Source organism: Xenia sp. Carnegie-2017, unplaced genomic scaffold (assembly GCF_021976095.1).
Source record: "Xenia sp. Carnegie-2017 unplaced genomic scaffold, XeniaSp_v1 HiC_scaffold_22, whole genome shotgun sequence".
In the NCBI taxonomy this organism is placed as follows: domain Eukaryota; kingdom Metazoa; phylum Cnidaria; class Anthozoa; order Malacalcyonacea; family Xeniidae; genus Xenia; species Xenia sp. Carnegie-2017.
Genome location: NW_025813485.1, coordinates 16,057,324 through 16,074,924, shown reverse-complemented (window position 1 = coordinate 16,074,924; position 17,601 = coordinate 16,057,324). Strand labels below are relative to the sequence as shown.

General features: G+C 32.4%; 2 protein-coding genes across 3 annotated transcripts; both read left to right on the top strand.

Moving 5' to 3' along the window:
• The first annotated feature begins 464 nt into the window (after positions 1-464).
• On the top strand, positions 465-15,850 carry LOC124446324 (transcription initiation factor TFIID subunit 1-like). 2 transcript variants are annotated; one of them, XM_046997173.1, is made up of 47 exons: positions 465-580; positions 764-881; positions 1,103-1,225; positions 1,292-1,326; positions 1,452-1,553; positions 1,629-1,876; positions 2,050-2,241; positions 2,537-2,756; positions 2,930-3,108; positions 3,439-3,564; positions 3,673-3,732; positions 3,949-4,024; positions 4,342-4,391; positions 4,584-4,757; positions 4,880-5,053; positions 5,330-5,437; positions 5,614-5,699; positions 6,113-6,227; positions 6,324-6,465; positions 6,718-6,848; positions 6,918-6,995; positions 7,435-7,584; positions 8,186-8,317; positions 8,386-8,464; positions 8,763-8,859; positions 8,961-9,084; positions 9,934-10,005; positions 10,089-10,110; positions 10,375-10,451; positions 11,704-11,837; positions 12,164-12,223; positions 12,301-12,397; positions 12,483-12,688; positions 13,097-13,149; positions 13,219-13,265; positions 13,343-13,384; positions 13,463-13,519; positions 13,583-13,675; positions 13,766-13,850; positions 13,933-14,000; positions 14,073-14,135; positions 14,256-14,312; positions 14,392-14,484; positions 14,553-14,637; positions 14,949-15,016; positions 15,145-15,397; positions 15,478-15,850. In XM_046997173.1, exons 5-47 carry the CDS (start codon positions 1,499-1,501, stop codon positions 15,777-15,779), a joined length of 4,830 nt encoding a protein of 1,609 aa, XP_046853129.1. In that variant the 5' UTR covers positions 465-580; positions 764-881; positions 1,103-1,225; positions 1,292-1,326; positions 1,452-1,498; the 3' UTR covers positions 15,780-15,850. The 2 variants fall into 2 exon arrangements, with proteins under 2 accessions (XP_046853129.1, XP_046853130.1); XM_046997174.1 differs by having other exon boundaries at positions 475-580; positions 9,934-9,999.
• Positions 15,851-16,603: 753 nt separating this feature from the next.
• Positions 16,604-17,480, top strand: LOC124445656 (histone H2A). The gene has a single exon (XM_046996402.1). The coding sequence runs from the start codon at positions 16,692-16,694 to the stop codon at positions 17,091-17,093; it is 402 nt and encodes a 133-aa protein (XP_046852358.1). The 5' UTR covers positions 16,604-16,691; the 3' UTR covers positions 17,094-17,480.
• Positions 17,481-17,601: the final 121 nt, after the last annotated feature.

Here is a 17,601-nt window from a genome sequence, read left to right as displayed (position 1 = left end):
TTTTTTAGGTGTTTACTTTAAAAAGTCAACTAATGTCAAGTAAGAGAGTTTCGTCCATGAATGAATTGAAAAGCTCGTTTTGGACTTCTAAATTCCTTTTCATTAAATCGCAGTGTCATAAAGAAAGTTATCCTTCTCGTAATATTTATTTGTCAATAGAATGATAGCCATGCTTGAAAACTTCCACTCAAAGTTTTCATTTGAAGAAATTTTCACTGGCTGCCGTTTGCCATATCGTGAAACTTATTATTCACACAATGCAAAAATACAAATTGTTTATAAACACGCGAGAAACACGAGTGATGACGAATGATGACGACAAATATTTTTTTAGCTTCAATTTTTGGCTTCAGTTATCATTCCAGTTATTTAAATATTGAGTTCACTGCCATCGCCATAAATCTCCATAAATGCATAACATTCCGAAAAGACGCTTGTCTGGTGCGTCTAAAATTACCGGACAAAATTAATGATGGCGGCAGAAGGTGGAGATAAGGATTCCGACTGGAATTTAACTGGATTTCTCTTTGGTAATATTAATGAAAAAGGTGAACTAGAAGATGAAACCATTTTAGATGAGGTTGGGTGTAAAAGATTTAGATTACAAATTGTCTTCAGATATTTCTGTAAACTGTGTCCGTTTTTCCAAATTCCAATTTATGTGCAAAGAAATTTAAGATTATAGAACTACTAGACTTGACCACTTCACCTGGTGAAGGTAACTTACGTAAGTCTAACAACAATACGTTTTATCTACTGAAAGGAGTGTCGCAGACATTTGTCACACCTTGAAAGTATTGGTGGATTTGGAAGTTTAATAAAAGATATTTCAAATCTTGAAGAAAAATCTGAGAGAGATGTTATCATTAAAAAAGTTGAAGGTACAATTCAGATCATTATTATGGCCAAAAGAAGACCATAAATGTTATTGCCTGTTGTTTACAGTAAAGAATAACAAATGTAAGAGTAATGTTAGGCCCAGATGAATATATATCATGTGTTCTTTGGACACTTATGAAAAAATTTCTGTAAGTTATTTGTTAGAGAGAAAAATCAGGTTGTTTAATCATTTGTATTACATATTAAAATTTTCAATTTACAGGAGATGACAATGATGTATCAAAAACACACAATTCTGCTGACTTTAGTGAAATAACTGAATTAGCTGATGATGAAGAAGAACTTGACAGAAAACATTCAAAAGTAATTGAAAAAAAGACCAAAGGTTTGATGTTATTTATAGAATAAAATAATTTTCATGAGATTTTCAATATTTATATTTATATTAAAGATTTTGATGATGATTATGACGATGATGAAAAGAAGGTTGGAAACTTTACTTTAATCCATAAAACACTTTGTTTTGAACTAGAAATATTTATTATTTCACATTGGTTCAAAGCATTAAAGGAACTGCAACAATCATGTTATTTATGTCATATGTTATTCAGAATCACTTAAAGATCCTCTCAGTAAAGATGAAAAAGATAAATTGGCTATGCCACCACCACTCATTACTGGTCATTTTACTGGCAATGGTACCAAGAAAGATGGTATAAAATTAACTGATAGTTTTTGTCTATATCATTAAATTAACTGGTAAAATTTATATATTATTTCTTTCTCAGATGTTTCTTATGTATCATATCTCCCTCAAACATCGGATGGTAAAACAGTTCTTGATTTATTTCCCGAGTTCCGTCCAGGCAAAGTGTTACGTTTTTCTCGGTTATTTTGGCCTGCCAAACCATCATCTTTACCACAGTTGTGGAGAAATGCAAAGAAACGTAGAAAGAAAAAAAAGAAACTTGAAGATCCTATCACACCTGTGGCTACTTCATTTAAGATTCATGATGAGTATGCATCAGATGATGAGGTTATTATTATGATAGTTTTATCATGTTAACTATACAAATGTCATTTTTCATATTAATTTTATTTGCAAAAGCATAACTGTTTAACCTCATTAACAACACCATCACACTAACCTCTTCAACCATGATCACCTTAACATTGTTTGAATGTTGACAATAAAGATTTTTCTCACAGGAATGGTTAATGAAACCAATGGAAAAACAGAATATATCAGCTTTATCAATAAATCATTCTCGAACCAAAATGAATAATGAAGAACAAAAAGTTTGTGCATGGCGACATGGTCCAGCAGCATTTTGGTATGAAATGCTTGGTGTTGATGATGATGGATCCAACTTAGATTATGGCTTCAAACTCAAAGATAAGGTTGATTATTTCTTCTGTTTGAATCTTATATAAAATAACATGATGAGCAAACCTTTACCTTTATGTGGTTGACAGACATAGATTAAGTTAATTGTCTTTGACAGACAGAAAAAAACCATAACGTTTCTAAATGATAGAGATAGACTTTAGATCATAAAGTGTTTAAACAACAGAGGCAGACCTTCATGTCTTCAAACTGTACTCAAACCATGCACTTTGTGTGGTGTGTTTCTTCCCAAATATGAAATGTTAGTCATTTTTGATGTTATATTAATTAATATTTTCACCGTTAAAGGTGGATACTGAAGAGAAACAACAAGAAACATTTATTGAAGAAATACCAAAATTTCCTTCTGATGATTGTTTCTATTTGGTTGCAATCAAAAGATGGGAAGATGACATCATTTGGTCATATGAAGATGTTAAATTGAATCCACTGGCTGAAAGAATAGCTGGATGGATACCGTCTGCCAATGTTCGCACTACTTTGGCTTATGCCAACCAAAATACTCAAGGTAAAAAGATATTTTTACATTTTATGTAATCTTGTTAGAGATATGATGGCAAACCGTGGTCTCTTCATTAATGAACGCAAGCATGCTTTGAAATGTTATAGCTTTGACAAATGGAAAATTTTTTCTTTCTGTCTTAGTTGTCAATTATCAAACTGGTTCATTGTCAATTTTAGGAACAAAACCATCTGGTTTAGAAGAAAGTATTAAGAAGACAAAAGCTGCCATGAAAGCTAATAATTTATTATTAACTGAGAGTGGTAAAGATAGTAAACCTTGGTATTCAATATTTCCTGTTGATAATCAAGAATTAATATATGGAAAATGGGAAAATAAAATCATTTGGGATTCTGAGGTTCGTTAAAACTTTGGGTTAGTTTGTTCTGAGATAGTTTATTCTTTGCGTAGGTTAGTTTATCTTGAGGTTAGTTTAGTGTTAGTTTATCTTGAGGTTAGTTTAGTGTTAGTTTATCTCAAGGTTAGTTTAGTGTTAGTTTATCTCAAGGTCAGTTTATTTCTATGAGTGAAATAATTTTCTAAGATAAAGTCTCATGTAACGGTACTTTAAACAAGTTTGCTAAAATATCAATTTTATTCCCAGTGTCACCTGGTGTTAGAATATTACATTTGTACTTTCATACCGTAAAGTCAAGTATTGAATTTTTGTTTTGCATTTTTATTGTAGGCGATGGGAGTCATACCTGAACCAGAGGTTATGGCTCTTGATCCTAATGATGAAAACCTAATTCTTGGAATTCCTGGAGATTTTGCCAAAGGTAGTGAGAAAGAGCAAGAACCAATTCGAAGACGAGTAAGTTAGGACACTGAAGTATAAGATGGAGTAACGATTGTACTCGTATGGATAAATTACAACGTAAATCGACCAAACGTAAATTATTCTTTACGTACTTTTGTGTAGGAACCAAAGAACAAGTCGAAGTTATTGCTTGGAAAAAATAAAGCTGAGGACGATGATGAGGTTTGATGATGTTAATGTAAAATATAAATGAAAGAAACATACGATGTTCACGTATTTTCCTATACGTAGTTTCAACTCGTTCAGTTATCAGAAAACATTTTATGATACTTTCACTGTATCCCTGATGACCTGGCTCATTTTTGTTACGTTTCCATTGTTAGATTCAACATAAACTTTGTATCAACGTAATTATATAGTTTTCATTGGTGTTTCTAGGAGAGCGGGTTTTTAAATCGACCAACCAAAGATCCATTCAACATATCCAATGACGAACACTATAATCCCAAGCACAGTACGTATTTTTGTCTCGTGCATTCCGACTCAACACTTTCTACAATTATTGAATATATATCTGCTAAAAAAACAATATCCTCAAATTTTATGAGTTTTCCTTAAAATCAATTTTAATTTTAATTATGCTTATTTTTAGCCATTTAATTCTTCAGATTTCTTGCCTAACACAATATGGAACTTTTCTCGTGTTTTTTTTTAATGCTTTAGATGGTAGCATCTTTCTTTCACCCAAATCGTTATCTCTAAATAAGATTATACTCGTTCCTTATTTTAAAAGTTGCAGAATATATTTAGGAATTTATTATTCATTTTTAGCGTCCGCAGAGAGCAGTCTACAAGCAACAATGGGAACCAATCGAATACAAGTGAGATATAATTTCTTCTGTTATAGCTGTTTCTCATCTTAATTAGATTACTGTCATTCTCATTAGTTCCTTATAATATTTGTTAAGTAACCATAGTCACAAGTCACCATCTGATTAACGCCGAGTTTCGTCGATGTTTTTCTTCCCGCCATTTCTTCTCAGTGAATTGTTTTATTTTTGTTTATTTGGAAGCATTCAACACCAGCAATGGAGTTACAACGTCCATTTTTCCCAACGTTCAATTCTAAAGAGAGCTTGCGACATTTTCATCGTCCTTTGCTGAAACGGGTCAGTCATGGAAAATTGTCTGCCCCTGGTCCTCATTCTGTTTCTGGATTGCTTAAACATATAAAGAAGAAAGCCAAGGTGAATCATTGTATTCATTTCATGTTAGCTACGTTTGTATTTATTGCTTAAGGCGATTTAGATGCATGCAATCAATATTGCAAATAATTCTGCAGAATAAAACACGCCTTTTTTGGTGTTAGGAACGACAAAAAGAACGGTTAGCTTCTGGTGGAGGTGAAGTTTTTTTTATGCGTGATGCAACTGATCTTTCAGGAATGGATGGAGAACTAATACTAGCTGAGTATTGTGAAGAATATCCCCCTCTCATAATGGCAGTTGGTATGAACACCAGAATTATTAATTATTATAAAAGGGTACGTATTTTGTGTATTTTGTCGCGTTTCTGTTGGTGATTGCATCAAATAGAATGTTCAAAAAAAATAAAATTTCTAGCGTAAAACTCTGACTTTATGTGAGCTGATTGTTTTCAAACATTTTTTTGGTCATCGTTTTTTGCGAATGTTTCTATGAATTTGAGGGCAATTTTTTAAAATTACGTTTGTAACAAAACAAGTTTGAATTGAATTTCTGGAAAACAATCGATGTGAGTTATTTCATTAGTTTTATGAACGCATTTCTTGTCACTCTAGAAACACGGTAAGGATGAAGGTGCTCCTAACTTTGAATATGGTGAAACACTCTACATTCATCAAACATCACCGTTCTTGGGACAGCTAAAACCAAGCGAATCCTTACAGGTGTTAGACCGAGCCATATTTAAGTTGGACTAAATTTACATTTAGTTGAGAAAATAATTCTGAAGTGACCCAAAGTATGATGTTAGTTTACAATTTCACTCATTCACCGATCTTTTTTATAAAGTACCTTCACGTCTTATTTCATCCAAATAACTATATTGTGTATTTTGCTTTAGGCTTTGGAGAATAATCTTTTTCGTGCGCCAATCTATGAACATGCATTGCCTTCAACGGATTTTGTCATAATCAGAACAAACAACAGGTGAGAAAAGACGAGTTGCTAGAATATTATATGTTGTTAACATATTTTTACACTGAACATCTTTCACCATTCTGTAAACACCTTAACCTTTATAATTGTTGGAAATTCTCTTACGCTCTCATATTTTTCTTTGAGCTGTCTTGAAGTATTGTGAGTCGAAGGCAAAAAATTCAGTGGACAATAAATAGTGTTATGTTTACAGGAGTGTTTCAAAATGCATGTTTTACGTTTTATCAATTTGAGCCATACACATATAATTTACGCAGATAATTTCCTTCAATCCTGTGTTTCACTATTGAGTTCATATCACAATTGTAAATAAGTTATTTCATGTTATTCTGGCGATATACACTAAAGTTAACCCGACTATATTGATTGGCTTTTTGTTTAGAAGGTTTTTTTTTGTATTTTAGTTACTATATACGTGAGGTAAAAACTATGTTTTGTGTTGGTCAAGAATGTCCAAAGTTTGAAGTCCCAGGACCTAACTCAAAGAAAGCAAATAATCATGCACGTGATTTTCTCCAGGTTTCATTCTTTGTTGTTATTAAAGTATGAAGTAACGGAAGATAATGTGTTTATTGTAACTAATGCCATTCACACTCTTCTCCTGTAATATTCAAGGTTTTTATATTTCGACTATTTTGGAAAAGTCCCGACAATCCTCGGCGTATAAAAATGGACGACATCAAAAGAGCGTTTCCTCATCATTCGGAGAGCAGCATAAGAAAACGTCTGAAATTATGCGCTGACTTTAAAAGAACAGGTCGTTATATAAACTCGTATTCTTGTTTTATTTTTGCATCTGTTTTATTTCAAAAGATAGTTGTTTTCGCATGATAAATGCATTGGTAATCATCCTTAACATCATCACTTTTTTTTATTTTATTCACATTATTCTCCATCTGAAATTAAATTACAGTTCATCTGTGTTTATTGGGGAAAGTACGTTCTCTTCTAAAATCCATCAAGTATAGAAATTCTTCAGAAAATTTTATCTCTAAAAATCTTTGTACAGGTGTTGATTGTAATTGGTGGGTCCTCAAGAATGAATTTCGCCTCCCTTCGGAAGATGAGATGAGAGCGTTGGTGACTCCTGAACAATGTTGTGCCTATCTTAGTATGCAAGCTGGAGAGCAAAGATTAAAAGTAATTATGTCTACATGAAGTATACACTGGTTAAAATTTTTTAGTTATTTCCATAACTTCACCATTTAGGACGCAGGTTACGGCGAGAAAAACATGTGTGCTAGTGATGATGATAATGAAGAAGAAACTCAAAAAATTGACGATGAGGTATTGCTACCTATGACATCAATGTTATTATTTTAAGTGAGTACTAAATCACTAAAATATACCAAGAACCGTCGTCACTTTATTAGCAAAAATTGCCATGAGCTTCTTCACGAGATTAACTAATAATAACTAGATCTGGTCATTAGATAAACTAAAAAAAACCTTAACCTGCTTTCTAGATTAACTAGAAAATATAACAATAAATTAGTCATTAGGCTGGTTACAAAAAGTAGAAATAACAGAATGTTTTGCTGGAAAAAATATTTTGTATATTTCAAATTTTAAGAAATTCTGCGTATGTAACATTTCAACTCTATTTAATGTATCATTCTAGGTTCGAACTGCACCATGGAACACGACCCGTGCTTATTTATGTATCATTCTAGGTTCGAACTGCACCATGGAACACGACCCATGCTTATTTAATGTATCATTCTAGGTTCGAACTGCACCATGGAACACGACCCGTGCGTTTATATCTGCGATGCGAGGAAAATGTCAACTTGCAGTCAATGGTCCTGCTGATCCAACCGGATGTGGCGAAGGATTTTCTTACGTCAGAGTCCCTAATAAACCTGTCGCGTCTAAGGTAAACGATTTTCATTTTTTATACATATTTAATAAATTAAACTTTGATGGCGATCAATTCCTTCCTTTGAGGTATGATTATTAGAACTTTTAGTAACTAAAGTTTACTCAGAAATTTTGGATCATTTCTGCAAATTACCCATCCAAAGTAGGAACTATTTCAGATTTATTCGAAACAAAAAAGCGAAGCAAGTTGCAGGGAATGGAATTATAATTAAAGTATTGAACTAAAGTTGGGTTATTGAGAGCACGATTAACGCTAATATTAAATTAAAATGTAGTTCACTGTAATTGAAGCTAATCCTATTTTCAATAAGATTATCTTTATAAGATAATCTACTATCGTTTGAAATTTTGTCTCTAAACTTGTGGCAATGTATTCATTCGGAAAACAGTAGTTTGTGCCAAATTTGTGAAGTAATCCAGTGTTTAGGTAGTTCACTTTGGATCAGCCGAATCTTTGTTTTAACATGTGTTTGGGTTTTTTTCTCAGGATGAAAACAGTAGCTTGTGCCAAATTTGTGAAGTAATCCAGTGTTTAGGTAGCTCACTTTGGATCAGCCGGATCTTTGTTTTAACATTTGTTTGGGTTTTTCTCTCAGGATGAAAACAGTAGCCAGAATGCTTCAGTAAGAAAACAAAAAACAGTCACTGGTACTGATGCAGATTTACGACGTTTATCATTGAAAGATGCCAGAAAAGTTCTCCGTAACTTCGGTATACCCGAAGAAGAAGTAAGTAAACTTTATAATTAATATCTGCTGACAAAACGAGGATTAGATCTTTATTTATATTTCTGTAGATCAAGAAATTATCACGATGGGAAGTTATTGATGTTGTTAGAACACGTTCAACTCAAGCTGCTAAATCAGGAGAAGAAAGTAAGTGTGTTGTATATATATCTATATCTAAATCTATATCTACATTTACATATATATATATATATATATATATATATATATATGTATATGTCTTTATTTACAGCAGGGGCATAAGTGTGTATTTCAAAAAAATAAGTGCAGCCTTACAAAATGACTGTTGCAAAATAGTAAATTTCCATGAACATTCTGGTGTAACAAGAGGCTTTGCTGCTCTCGATCGACATCTTTGAGAAAACTGAACAAACCACATTCGAGACTACTTTATTGAAGCGAAGAGCAATAATCTTTCATTTTTAAGGAATGAGTAAGTTCGCTCGCGGATCACGTTTTTCAATTGCTGAACATCAAGAGAGATATAAAGAAGAATGTCAGCGATTATTTGATTTGCAAAACAGGTAAAATTGTGTAAGGAAATGTAAAAGTGGGAAAAAAGTCTGGGGAGAGCTCTTGATAAGAATGACGTCATTGCTAAAAGATCATGCCTTTTTTTTGTTAGAGTTTTATCATCGAAAGAGATATTATCAACGGATGAAGAAAGCAGCAGTGATGAAGATAGTGATTATGATGAATTAGGAAAGGATCTTGAAAGAGAGTTATCAAATAAAAAATCGTCTTCACAGGTCATCTATAACGTGAAAATTTTAAAATTATAATTACAATTTGTAAATACGTTGTGAAGAACGTTATCTAACGTGACGTTTTTGTTTTTATTCGTGAAGAACGTTATCTAACGTGACGTTTTTGTTTTTACTCGTGAAAAACGTTATCTAACGTGACGTTTTTGTTTTTATTCGTGAAGAACGTTATCTAACGTGACGTTTTGTTTTATTCGTGAAGAACGTTATCTAACGTGACGTTTTTGGTTTTACTCGTGAAAACGTTATCTAACGTGACGTTTTTGTTTTTATTCGTGAAGAACGTTATCTAACGTGACGTTTTTGTTTTTATTCGTGAAGAACGTTATCTAACGTGACGTTTTTGTTTTTACTCGTGAAAAACGTTATCTAACGTGACGTTTTGTTTTTCGTGAAAACGTTATCTAACGTGACGTTTTGTTTTATTCGTGAAGAACGTTATCTAACGTGACGTTTTGTTTTATTCGTGAAGAACGTTATCTAACGTGACGTTTTTGTTTTTACTCGTGAAAAACGTTATCTAACGTGACGTTTTTGTTTTTATTCATGAAGAACGTTATCTAACGTGACGTTTTTGTTTTTATTCGTGAAGAACGTTATCTAACGTGACGTTTTTGTTTTTACTCGTGAAAAACGTTATCTAACGTGACGTTTTTGTTTTTATTCGTGAAAACGTTATCTAACGTGACGTTTTTGTTTTTATTCGTGAAGAACGTTATCTAACGTGACGTTTTTGTTTTTATTCGTGAAGAACGTTATCTAACGTGACGTTTTTGTTTTTATTCGTGAAGAACGTTATCTAACGTGACGTTTTTGTTTTTACTCGTTTTGCAGTTGAGCCACGAACAAGAAGAAGCAGAAAGATTAGAACTTCAACGTTTACTTAACGAAGATCGTAAGGTGAATGTAAGTTTTCTACTTTGGTCAACATCCTTTAAATATTTAGTTTGGCTTTTGTTTGTCTTATGTTTCACGATGTTTTTTTTCAGAACGACATGAAAGGAACTTCAGGTTTGTATATTTCTCTTTGTTTCTCCTTTGTATCTTGTCAAGATACGATAGAAAACTTGTATATTTCTCTTGGTTCCTCCTTTGTATCTTGTCAAGATACGATAGAAAAGTTGTATATTTCTAACATTGCATCGTGTATGTTATAAGTTCTCGTTAACTTTACCTTTTATCAATTCACCCTTATGTACCATGTATTTTTGGTTGTCAATCATGTATTTATCCTGTCATGTATTTAATCTTATCTATTATGTATTTATTGTCTAGATAAACCTGGAAAAGATGGTAAAACAGGTTTTGATGACGATACAACATCAGTAATGAGTTTAGAATCCTCTACCATGGTAAGTTATTGTTATAAATGAACAATGATAACATGTCAAATTTACACTACATCAGTTCAAATGTACTTAAGTTCAAATGATTGCAAATCAAAGAATCACAGTTTTACAATCGTTTTGTGCTAGATGACTGTTGTAAGAGAATTGATAATTTATTTCAGGATTTATTTCTGACGCTTTTCTCTATCGTGAATTACATTGCTGTTGATAAGCTATTAGTTTAATAAATTTATTTAAATAAGTCAGTTTGCAATCCAAAATCAATGAAAAATTCGTAACATATTGGTTGAAAGACTTTACAAAGACTATACAAATGGCTTGGTTTATTATATCTTATAATAAGGCGGGCTATTTACTCCTAAAGTTGTGAAAGTAGATCCAGCTTGTCGTTACCATGACTATGAACTCGGACAGTTGGTTGAGTTGACTGCGCATGCTCAGACCATTTTTCTAGTAAATTGTGAGTGATCAGAGCAAAGATTGCTATCGATTCTATCAGAGCAGTGCTAAAAGATACAATTGATTTTTATAAATACCATTAGTTGGTCGAGTGAATTATGCAAGTTTACATTCATATATTATTTGCATGTTGTCTGTCGTCTTCAGCATGTTTCAACAAATGTATTTTTCAAACTCTACCTCAATGACCTTCACTGTCATGGTGTAACCCCATGCGTAAAGTAAAAGCAGTCATTGCACAACCATAAACATTACACCGTGAACAAAAATAAAATTGCTCAGATGTATTTTGCGTTAAAAACAAGACAACAAGTGTTAATTTAGATTGTACCTTGTGATAGCTTTGATTGAAAATATGTTTGTCAATGGATCTTCACCTCGTAATTCATGAATAAAAATCATATGGAAGTTTGTGGAGAAATGAAACAAATGTATAAAATATTTTATGGTTTTACGACTCAACTGTTATTAGTTTTTTTTAAAACTTTGCACTATCCTTGGATCCCTAGTTTAACTTCTCAATAAAACTATTTTGAGTATTTAGTTGTTCCTCACATAAAATGTCATAAGGTTGGACTCGCGCTTTTATATAATGAAAATTTAGTGAATTATAGTCTATTAGCCTGCTCACAGTGGTCGTCGTTTGTTGTTTCAAGCAAAATTTCTTCATATTTGTTATGTTGTAGACTGGTCGTCGTTTGTTCATTTATATAAAATTTCTTCATATTTGTTATGTTGTAGACTGATCGTCGTTTGTTCATTTATATAAAATTTCTTCATATTTGTTATGTTGTAGACTGGTCGTCGTTTGTTGATTCAAAGAACATTTAAAGATGAAGAAGGAAGACAATATACTCGTACTGAAGTTGTTAAAAATCAGCCAGTTATTGACGCATATCTTAAATACATTACTAAAGACAAAAACTACAGGTATTATGACCATAGGCATTAGGGAGCTATCATTTCTGGAGAGGAGGGTGGAGGCAGCAGTAGTTATTTTCCCCAACTCACCATGTAAGGGCAGACATTTTGTCTTCAAATACACGTCATCATTTCTTTCTCCCGTTTTTTTTGTCGCCTTAAGTAGAAAATTTGTCCGACTATTCACTTTCTTTCAGGGGGGTTGGCAGCTGTGATCCATGTCACCTCACCCCCCGTCCATTACCTCTATGATTATATTCTCACGAATTTTATTATAAAATTGCTTGAGAGTTTCACAGAGTAAATTATGTTTCTTGCATATTTAATTCCTTCAGAGAGAACTTTGCGAGTCAGGACGAGGTTCATAAAGAAGAAATAAGACGGGAAAGACGAAGGTAATAGACCTCTGATCTAAATGCTTTGATTTTTCATGGAGTGCTTAAACATTTATTGAAATGATGCGATTTTGTAGAATTCAAGAACAGCTGCGAAGAATCAAACGTAACCAGGAAAAAGAACGAGAAAAAGCATTGCAACCAAAGAAGAAGAAAGAAAAAGCTCCAAATAATGTGAAAAAATTCATCATTTATCTTCATTCATACGAATATATATATGTGTGTATTTAACCAGATAACTTTTATATTTATTCAACAGTTGAAATGTGGAGCTTGTGGAGAGATAGGTCACATGAGAACAAATAAAAATTGTCCAATGTACCAAGAAGCTCCGGGTGTAACGGGTCCTGTTCAGGTTGCAATGACTGATGAACAAGTGGCTGAACATGAAATGAATATGCCACAAGATGATTTAGTGAAAGTTGAAGGAACGAAAATTACTTTAGGAAAGGCATTTATTGATCAGTAAGTATTTGATGAAGTTGCAATATTGTAACAACCAGTATCTCTGCACATGCAGTTAACTTTTGTTGCTGTTATTGCTTTTCTCTACTTTAACCTTTAAAGAATAAAACCTTACAATATCATAATATTGGACTTGAAACGGAGTTGAAATTTGACTCTATAACAAGTGGTTGTTTTGGCTTTTGCTTGTGATCTTTATCGCAGATAATAGTTTTTCTTGAAAATATCTTTATTTGCTATGAAGCGACTGAATGTTGTCTTCAAGCTTACATGCATTAAAATTAAATGAGAGTTTAACAATGGGTTCATTAAATGTTACTTGTCTAAAAAGCATCGTGGAAACCTTTTATCCTTGAATTCTTAGTTGTTTATTTGTGTTTTAAATATAAACGATGATTTGATTTTCAGTGCCAACGACCTTAAACGGAAAGCTATGGTTTTACGATTTCCCAAAGAATTAGGTGAGTATGAAATTAAATAAAATTTCAGTCTAAGAAGTGAAAACTTTGATTAAATTGAAATATCTTTAGTTAAGAAACGAAGAAGATCTGGTGTCATGCATTGTGATTATTTAATGGTATAAATTTTGTGATTAAGTTAATATTTTTACAGACTTTACTATGCTATTGTATTTTCCATTTGTTGGTCATTTAGAAGCGTCATAAACAAACCAACAGAAGACGAACCAACCCTGTGGTAGATAAATCTTTTAAAATCAATTTTTAATTTTTTATCATTATTGTAATAAATGTGTTTCTCGTGCTTTTTTTTAAGGTTGTGCTGCAAGTGATTTTGGAAAATATTTCAACAAAATTGAAAGACATCAAAGAAGTGAGTAAACTTGGGAATATTTGGTGTGAAATATATGTCTTCATCATTCTGGTTTTTGTTTAGAGTCGACCCTTTCATGCACCTGTATCAGCTAGAACAGTTCCTGATTATTACAAAATTGTGAAAACTCCAATGGATTTACAAACAATGAAGGAAGTATGTCCTTTTTATCAAAAAAAGAAAAGATAGCTACGTTACATCGTATTGTTTACTAAACACATTCATGTTCTTCATTTGTATAAACAGAGAATACGAAAAGGTCTTTATCGATCTCGTGAAGAATTTCTTCAAGATACAAACTTACTTTACTCCAACTGTGTTCTTTATAATGGTTCGTATAGCTAACATGACGTATTTGATGTATATCCTGAGAGCACGTTTGCGAACAGTTGTATTGACGTTTATGTATGTAGGTGAAAACCATCCATTAACTGAAGTGGCAAAGAAAATTACTGACATGGCGAAGAAGATGATTGACGAAGTAAATTTTAATCATTTTTTCCACAAACCTACCGTTTATTTTTATGAATTTTTTATTTCTGCATATATACAGAAACAAGAGGAAATCACTCAAATTGAAAAAGATATCAATCCTTTACTTAGTGATGATCCTCAGGTAATTCAGTCATCTCATACCATTTTATGTGCAAATGTTGCAATATTTCATATCTAAATCAGGAAATTTTATATAGAGTTGTGTTTTATTTCACTCAGTTAAAAACATTGTCCATTTTAGACTGGATTTTCTTGGATGCTTGAAAATGTAATCATGCACATTAAAGCTTCTGCCGATGTAAGTTTACTGTATTTGTATAATTTTTATTTAATAGTTTGGTTTGTTTTTACTAAGCATGATTTGTTGAATTTTTTAGACATGGCCATTTCATAGAGCAGTTAATGCGAAAAATGTTCCTGATTATTATGAGATTGTCAAGCAACCAATGGACTTAGAAAAATTGCGAAGCGTAATTCCTTTTTCATTTTAGTTTAAAACATTTGAATACTTCGTAAACAAGCGCACATTTAATTTTAGAGAGTACTGGATCATTTTTACAGAAACAGAGAAGAATTTATGGCAGATGTTAATCTTATTTTAAACAATTGTGTTTTGTACAACGGTATGTTTTTATATAAAAATAACCGATTATTTTCTTTGCAGGTTCGTAATTTGAATTCCCTGTAATTCTCCAGCATCGTCATTGATGACGTACTAATAAACGTCATCAATCTAATTGACAATGTTACATTACAGGAAGATATGTCTCTCTAAATATTTGAATATTATTTACACAAGAAAATATCGAGTTTTTGTTATGTTTACATGAGCATCCAGAGGCTTTCCATTCATCACTTTTGACTCTTTTTTCATTAAAGTTGATATTTTTACTGCTGTACTTTTGGTATTACATTGTGAAATGTGAATTTTTAGGTGAAGAACATGCATTTACTGTCACTTGTCGTGAAATGGTGAAAAAATGCGAAGAACTACTGAAGGAGGTATGAATGTTTAACTTTTTATTATCTTTATGACATAAGAATCGTTGTTTTCATGATTGTACAATTCACTTTGCAGCGTTTTTTTTTCGACTAAGTTTATTTTATGAAAGGTTATCTTCTGTTTCTAGAGTGGAGATCAGTTTAGTAAACTAGAAGAGAATATTGAAAGAAATCCGTTTTATGATGAAATGGACAGTGAAAGTCGTTCATCTTATGTGGCAAGTCAACCTCCCTCAGAAAGTGGTGAAATATTTAATGAGAACAGTTTAGATGAATTTCCAAGTAGTGTCCATAACGTTGACGAAACAATGGAAAACGTTTACTCAAATGAAGAAAACAGTCGTCAAAGCTGTGATCAAGTTTTTAGAGCTGAAAAATCAGGTATGCTACGACAAGTCATTCATTCATAAATTTCATAGGATTAGTTTAAGTTTGATTTTCTCTACGATTGAAATTTTTAGTTCATCTTAAATCAGTCGATCACGATATGGAGATTGATATTGAAGGGTCTGGGGAAGAATCTTTAAGTCAAAGTTTTGTAAAAAATGAAGATAATGTGGAAAATATGCCAAAAATTACTTCCTCTGTGGGAGAGAATAATTTAACATTAGAGAAATTGCTTCAAGATCTTGAAACATCACCTCAACATGATGAAAGTGAAGAGAGTGGCGAAGATGATTTTCCTTTTGATGATGGTGTTGATGACGACGACGAGGAGGAGCCTGGTGATGAGCAGAGACAAGACGTTTTTGTTGATGAATAGATTTATATAATAATACAGACTTGTTGCTTCGTATTGTAAGTATTTAGAAAAATAAATTGCATCATTGCTAATCTCGTTTAATTTAATTTCGTAAATTAAATTAAATTAAATAAATTAATTAAATTAATTAAACTATACACATTGTTTTCACATTTCATTTTCGTCATGTTGAAATTTCCTAAGCTTGCATCTTCACTTCCCATAGCTGAATCATTTTCAATTCTGCTGAATGAAAAAGCTTAATAGCATGATGTCTTCGATAAGTCCTTTAAAACCACAATATTTTGAGCGATGAAGCACCAATAACTTCCTCAATAATGAAATTACAACATGTTTTGCAAAGCAAATTCATACACAGGTTCACTGAACCAATTCAAAAACAGAATTGACAATTAACTACCTAGATGGGGATTTCTTTATTCCATCACTGACCATGAACAATGTGCGCTTTAAACACCGTCAATTTAATTGCTTGTCAATATTCAAATAAGTGAGCTCAAAATTTGATGAAACTATTGTAAAACTGAACAGCATTGATTATTCCCTCCGCAACCATCTAATTACAAAGTAAACGCATGTTTTAAAGAGATTCGAGAGGTTTTACTAAGACATTTAAAAAAAAATTTAATCACTAATATCCCTGAAAGCAAAAAATAAATATAAATGTGTCAAATCTGCGCATAATAAGGATAATCACTGCCATGTCAATGTTAATTATAATTGGTCCATATCACCCGGACGTCTGCGAAGACATCTAAAATATTACATCGTGATTGGTTAAAGTTGATCCGGCGCACAATTATAAATCTATGATCCGCTTCATTCGCCATCATTGAATTATTTCAGTCACGTTAGTCATTATCGAGTTAAATTTCAAGGTTTAATACTTTACTTTGGATTTCTGTCTCAAATATGTCTGGTCGTGGTAAAGGAAAAGCGAAAGCAAAAGCCAAGTCCAGATCAAGCAGAGCTGGACTTCAGTTTCCTGTAGGTCGTATTCATCGATTGTTAAGAAAAGGAAATTATGGTGAAAGAATTGGTGCAGGTGCTCCAGTTTATCTAGCTGCCGTTCTTGAGTATTTATCTGCGGAAATCTTGGAATTGGCTGGCAATGCTGCTCGTGACAACAAGAAATCTCGAATAATCCCCCGTCATCTTCAACTTGCCGTACGCAACGACGAAGAATTGAACAAATTGTTGTCTGGTGTGACGATAGCTCAAGGAGGTGTTCTTCCTAATATTCAAGCTGTCCTTTTACCTAAAAAGACTGGTGGTTCCTCCGGCCAAAAATCTTCTCAGAGTCAAGAATATTGAAATAATCTGACTTCCTGAAATAAAACCGGCTCTTTTAAGAGCCAACAAATCCGCAAAAGAATCATAGCAGTTTGTTGTTGCTCAGATAAATGTTGAAAACATTAGAAGTAAAGATGCCTCGTAGTTTTATATTGAGGTCAAGATAATGGCAAATATAAACCATTAGTCTTGTTTAGATATATTTGCATGTGATATCAGCTTTCTGGGCTGTACATATTGTAAGTTTCATATTATATTTATAAATCCTGCATATGAAGTGGGACTTTAGCCATACATTTGCTTTTATTGTCAAAGTAATTTGCTACTTTGAGAAAGTTTAGTATAAATAAAGTAAGCCTCAAAGTTTCCTTTACACAAATTGGCATGTAATAAACATGTACAAAGGCATTTGTTGTGTAGAGTTATTGTATTTGCCCATTATAAACATCTGAGTTTCTGTAACTTGAAAATTTTGCATGTCTGAAACTGCAGATTTTTTTCTCAGAAACAATTGATTTCAAATCAAGCT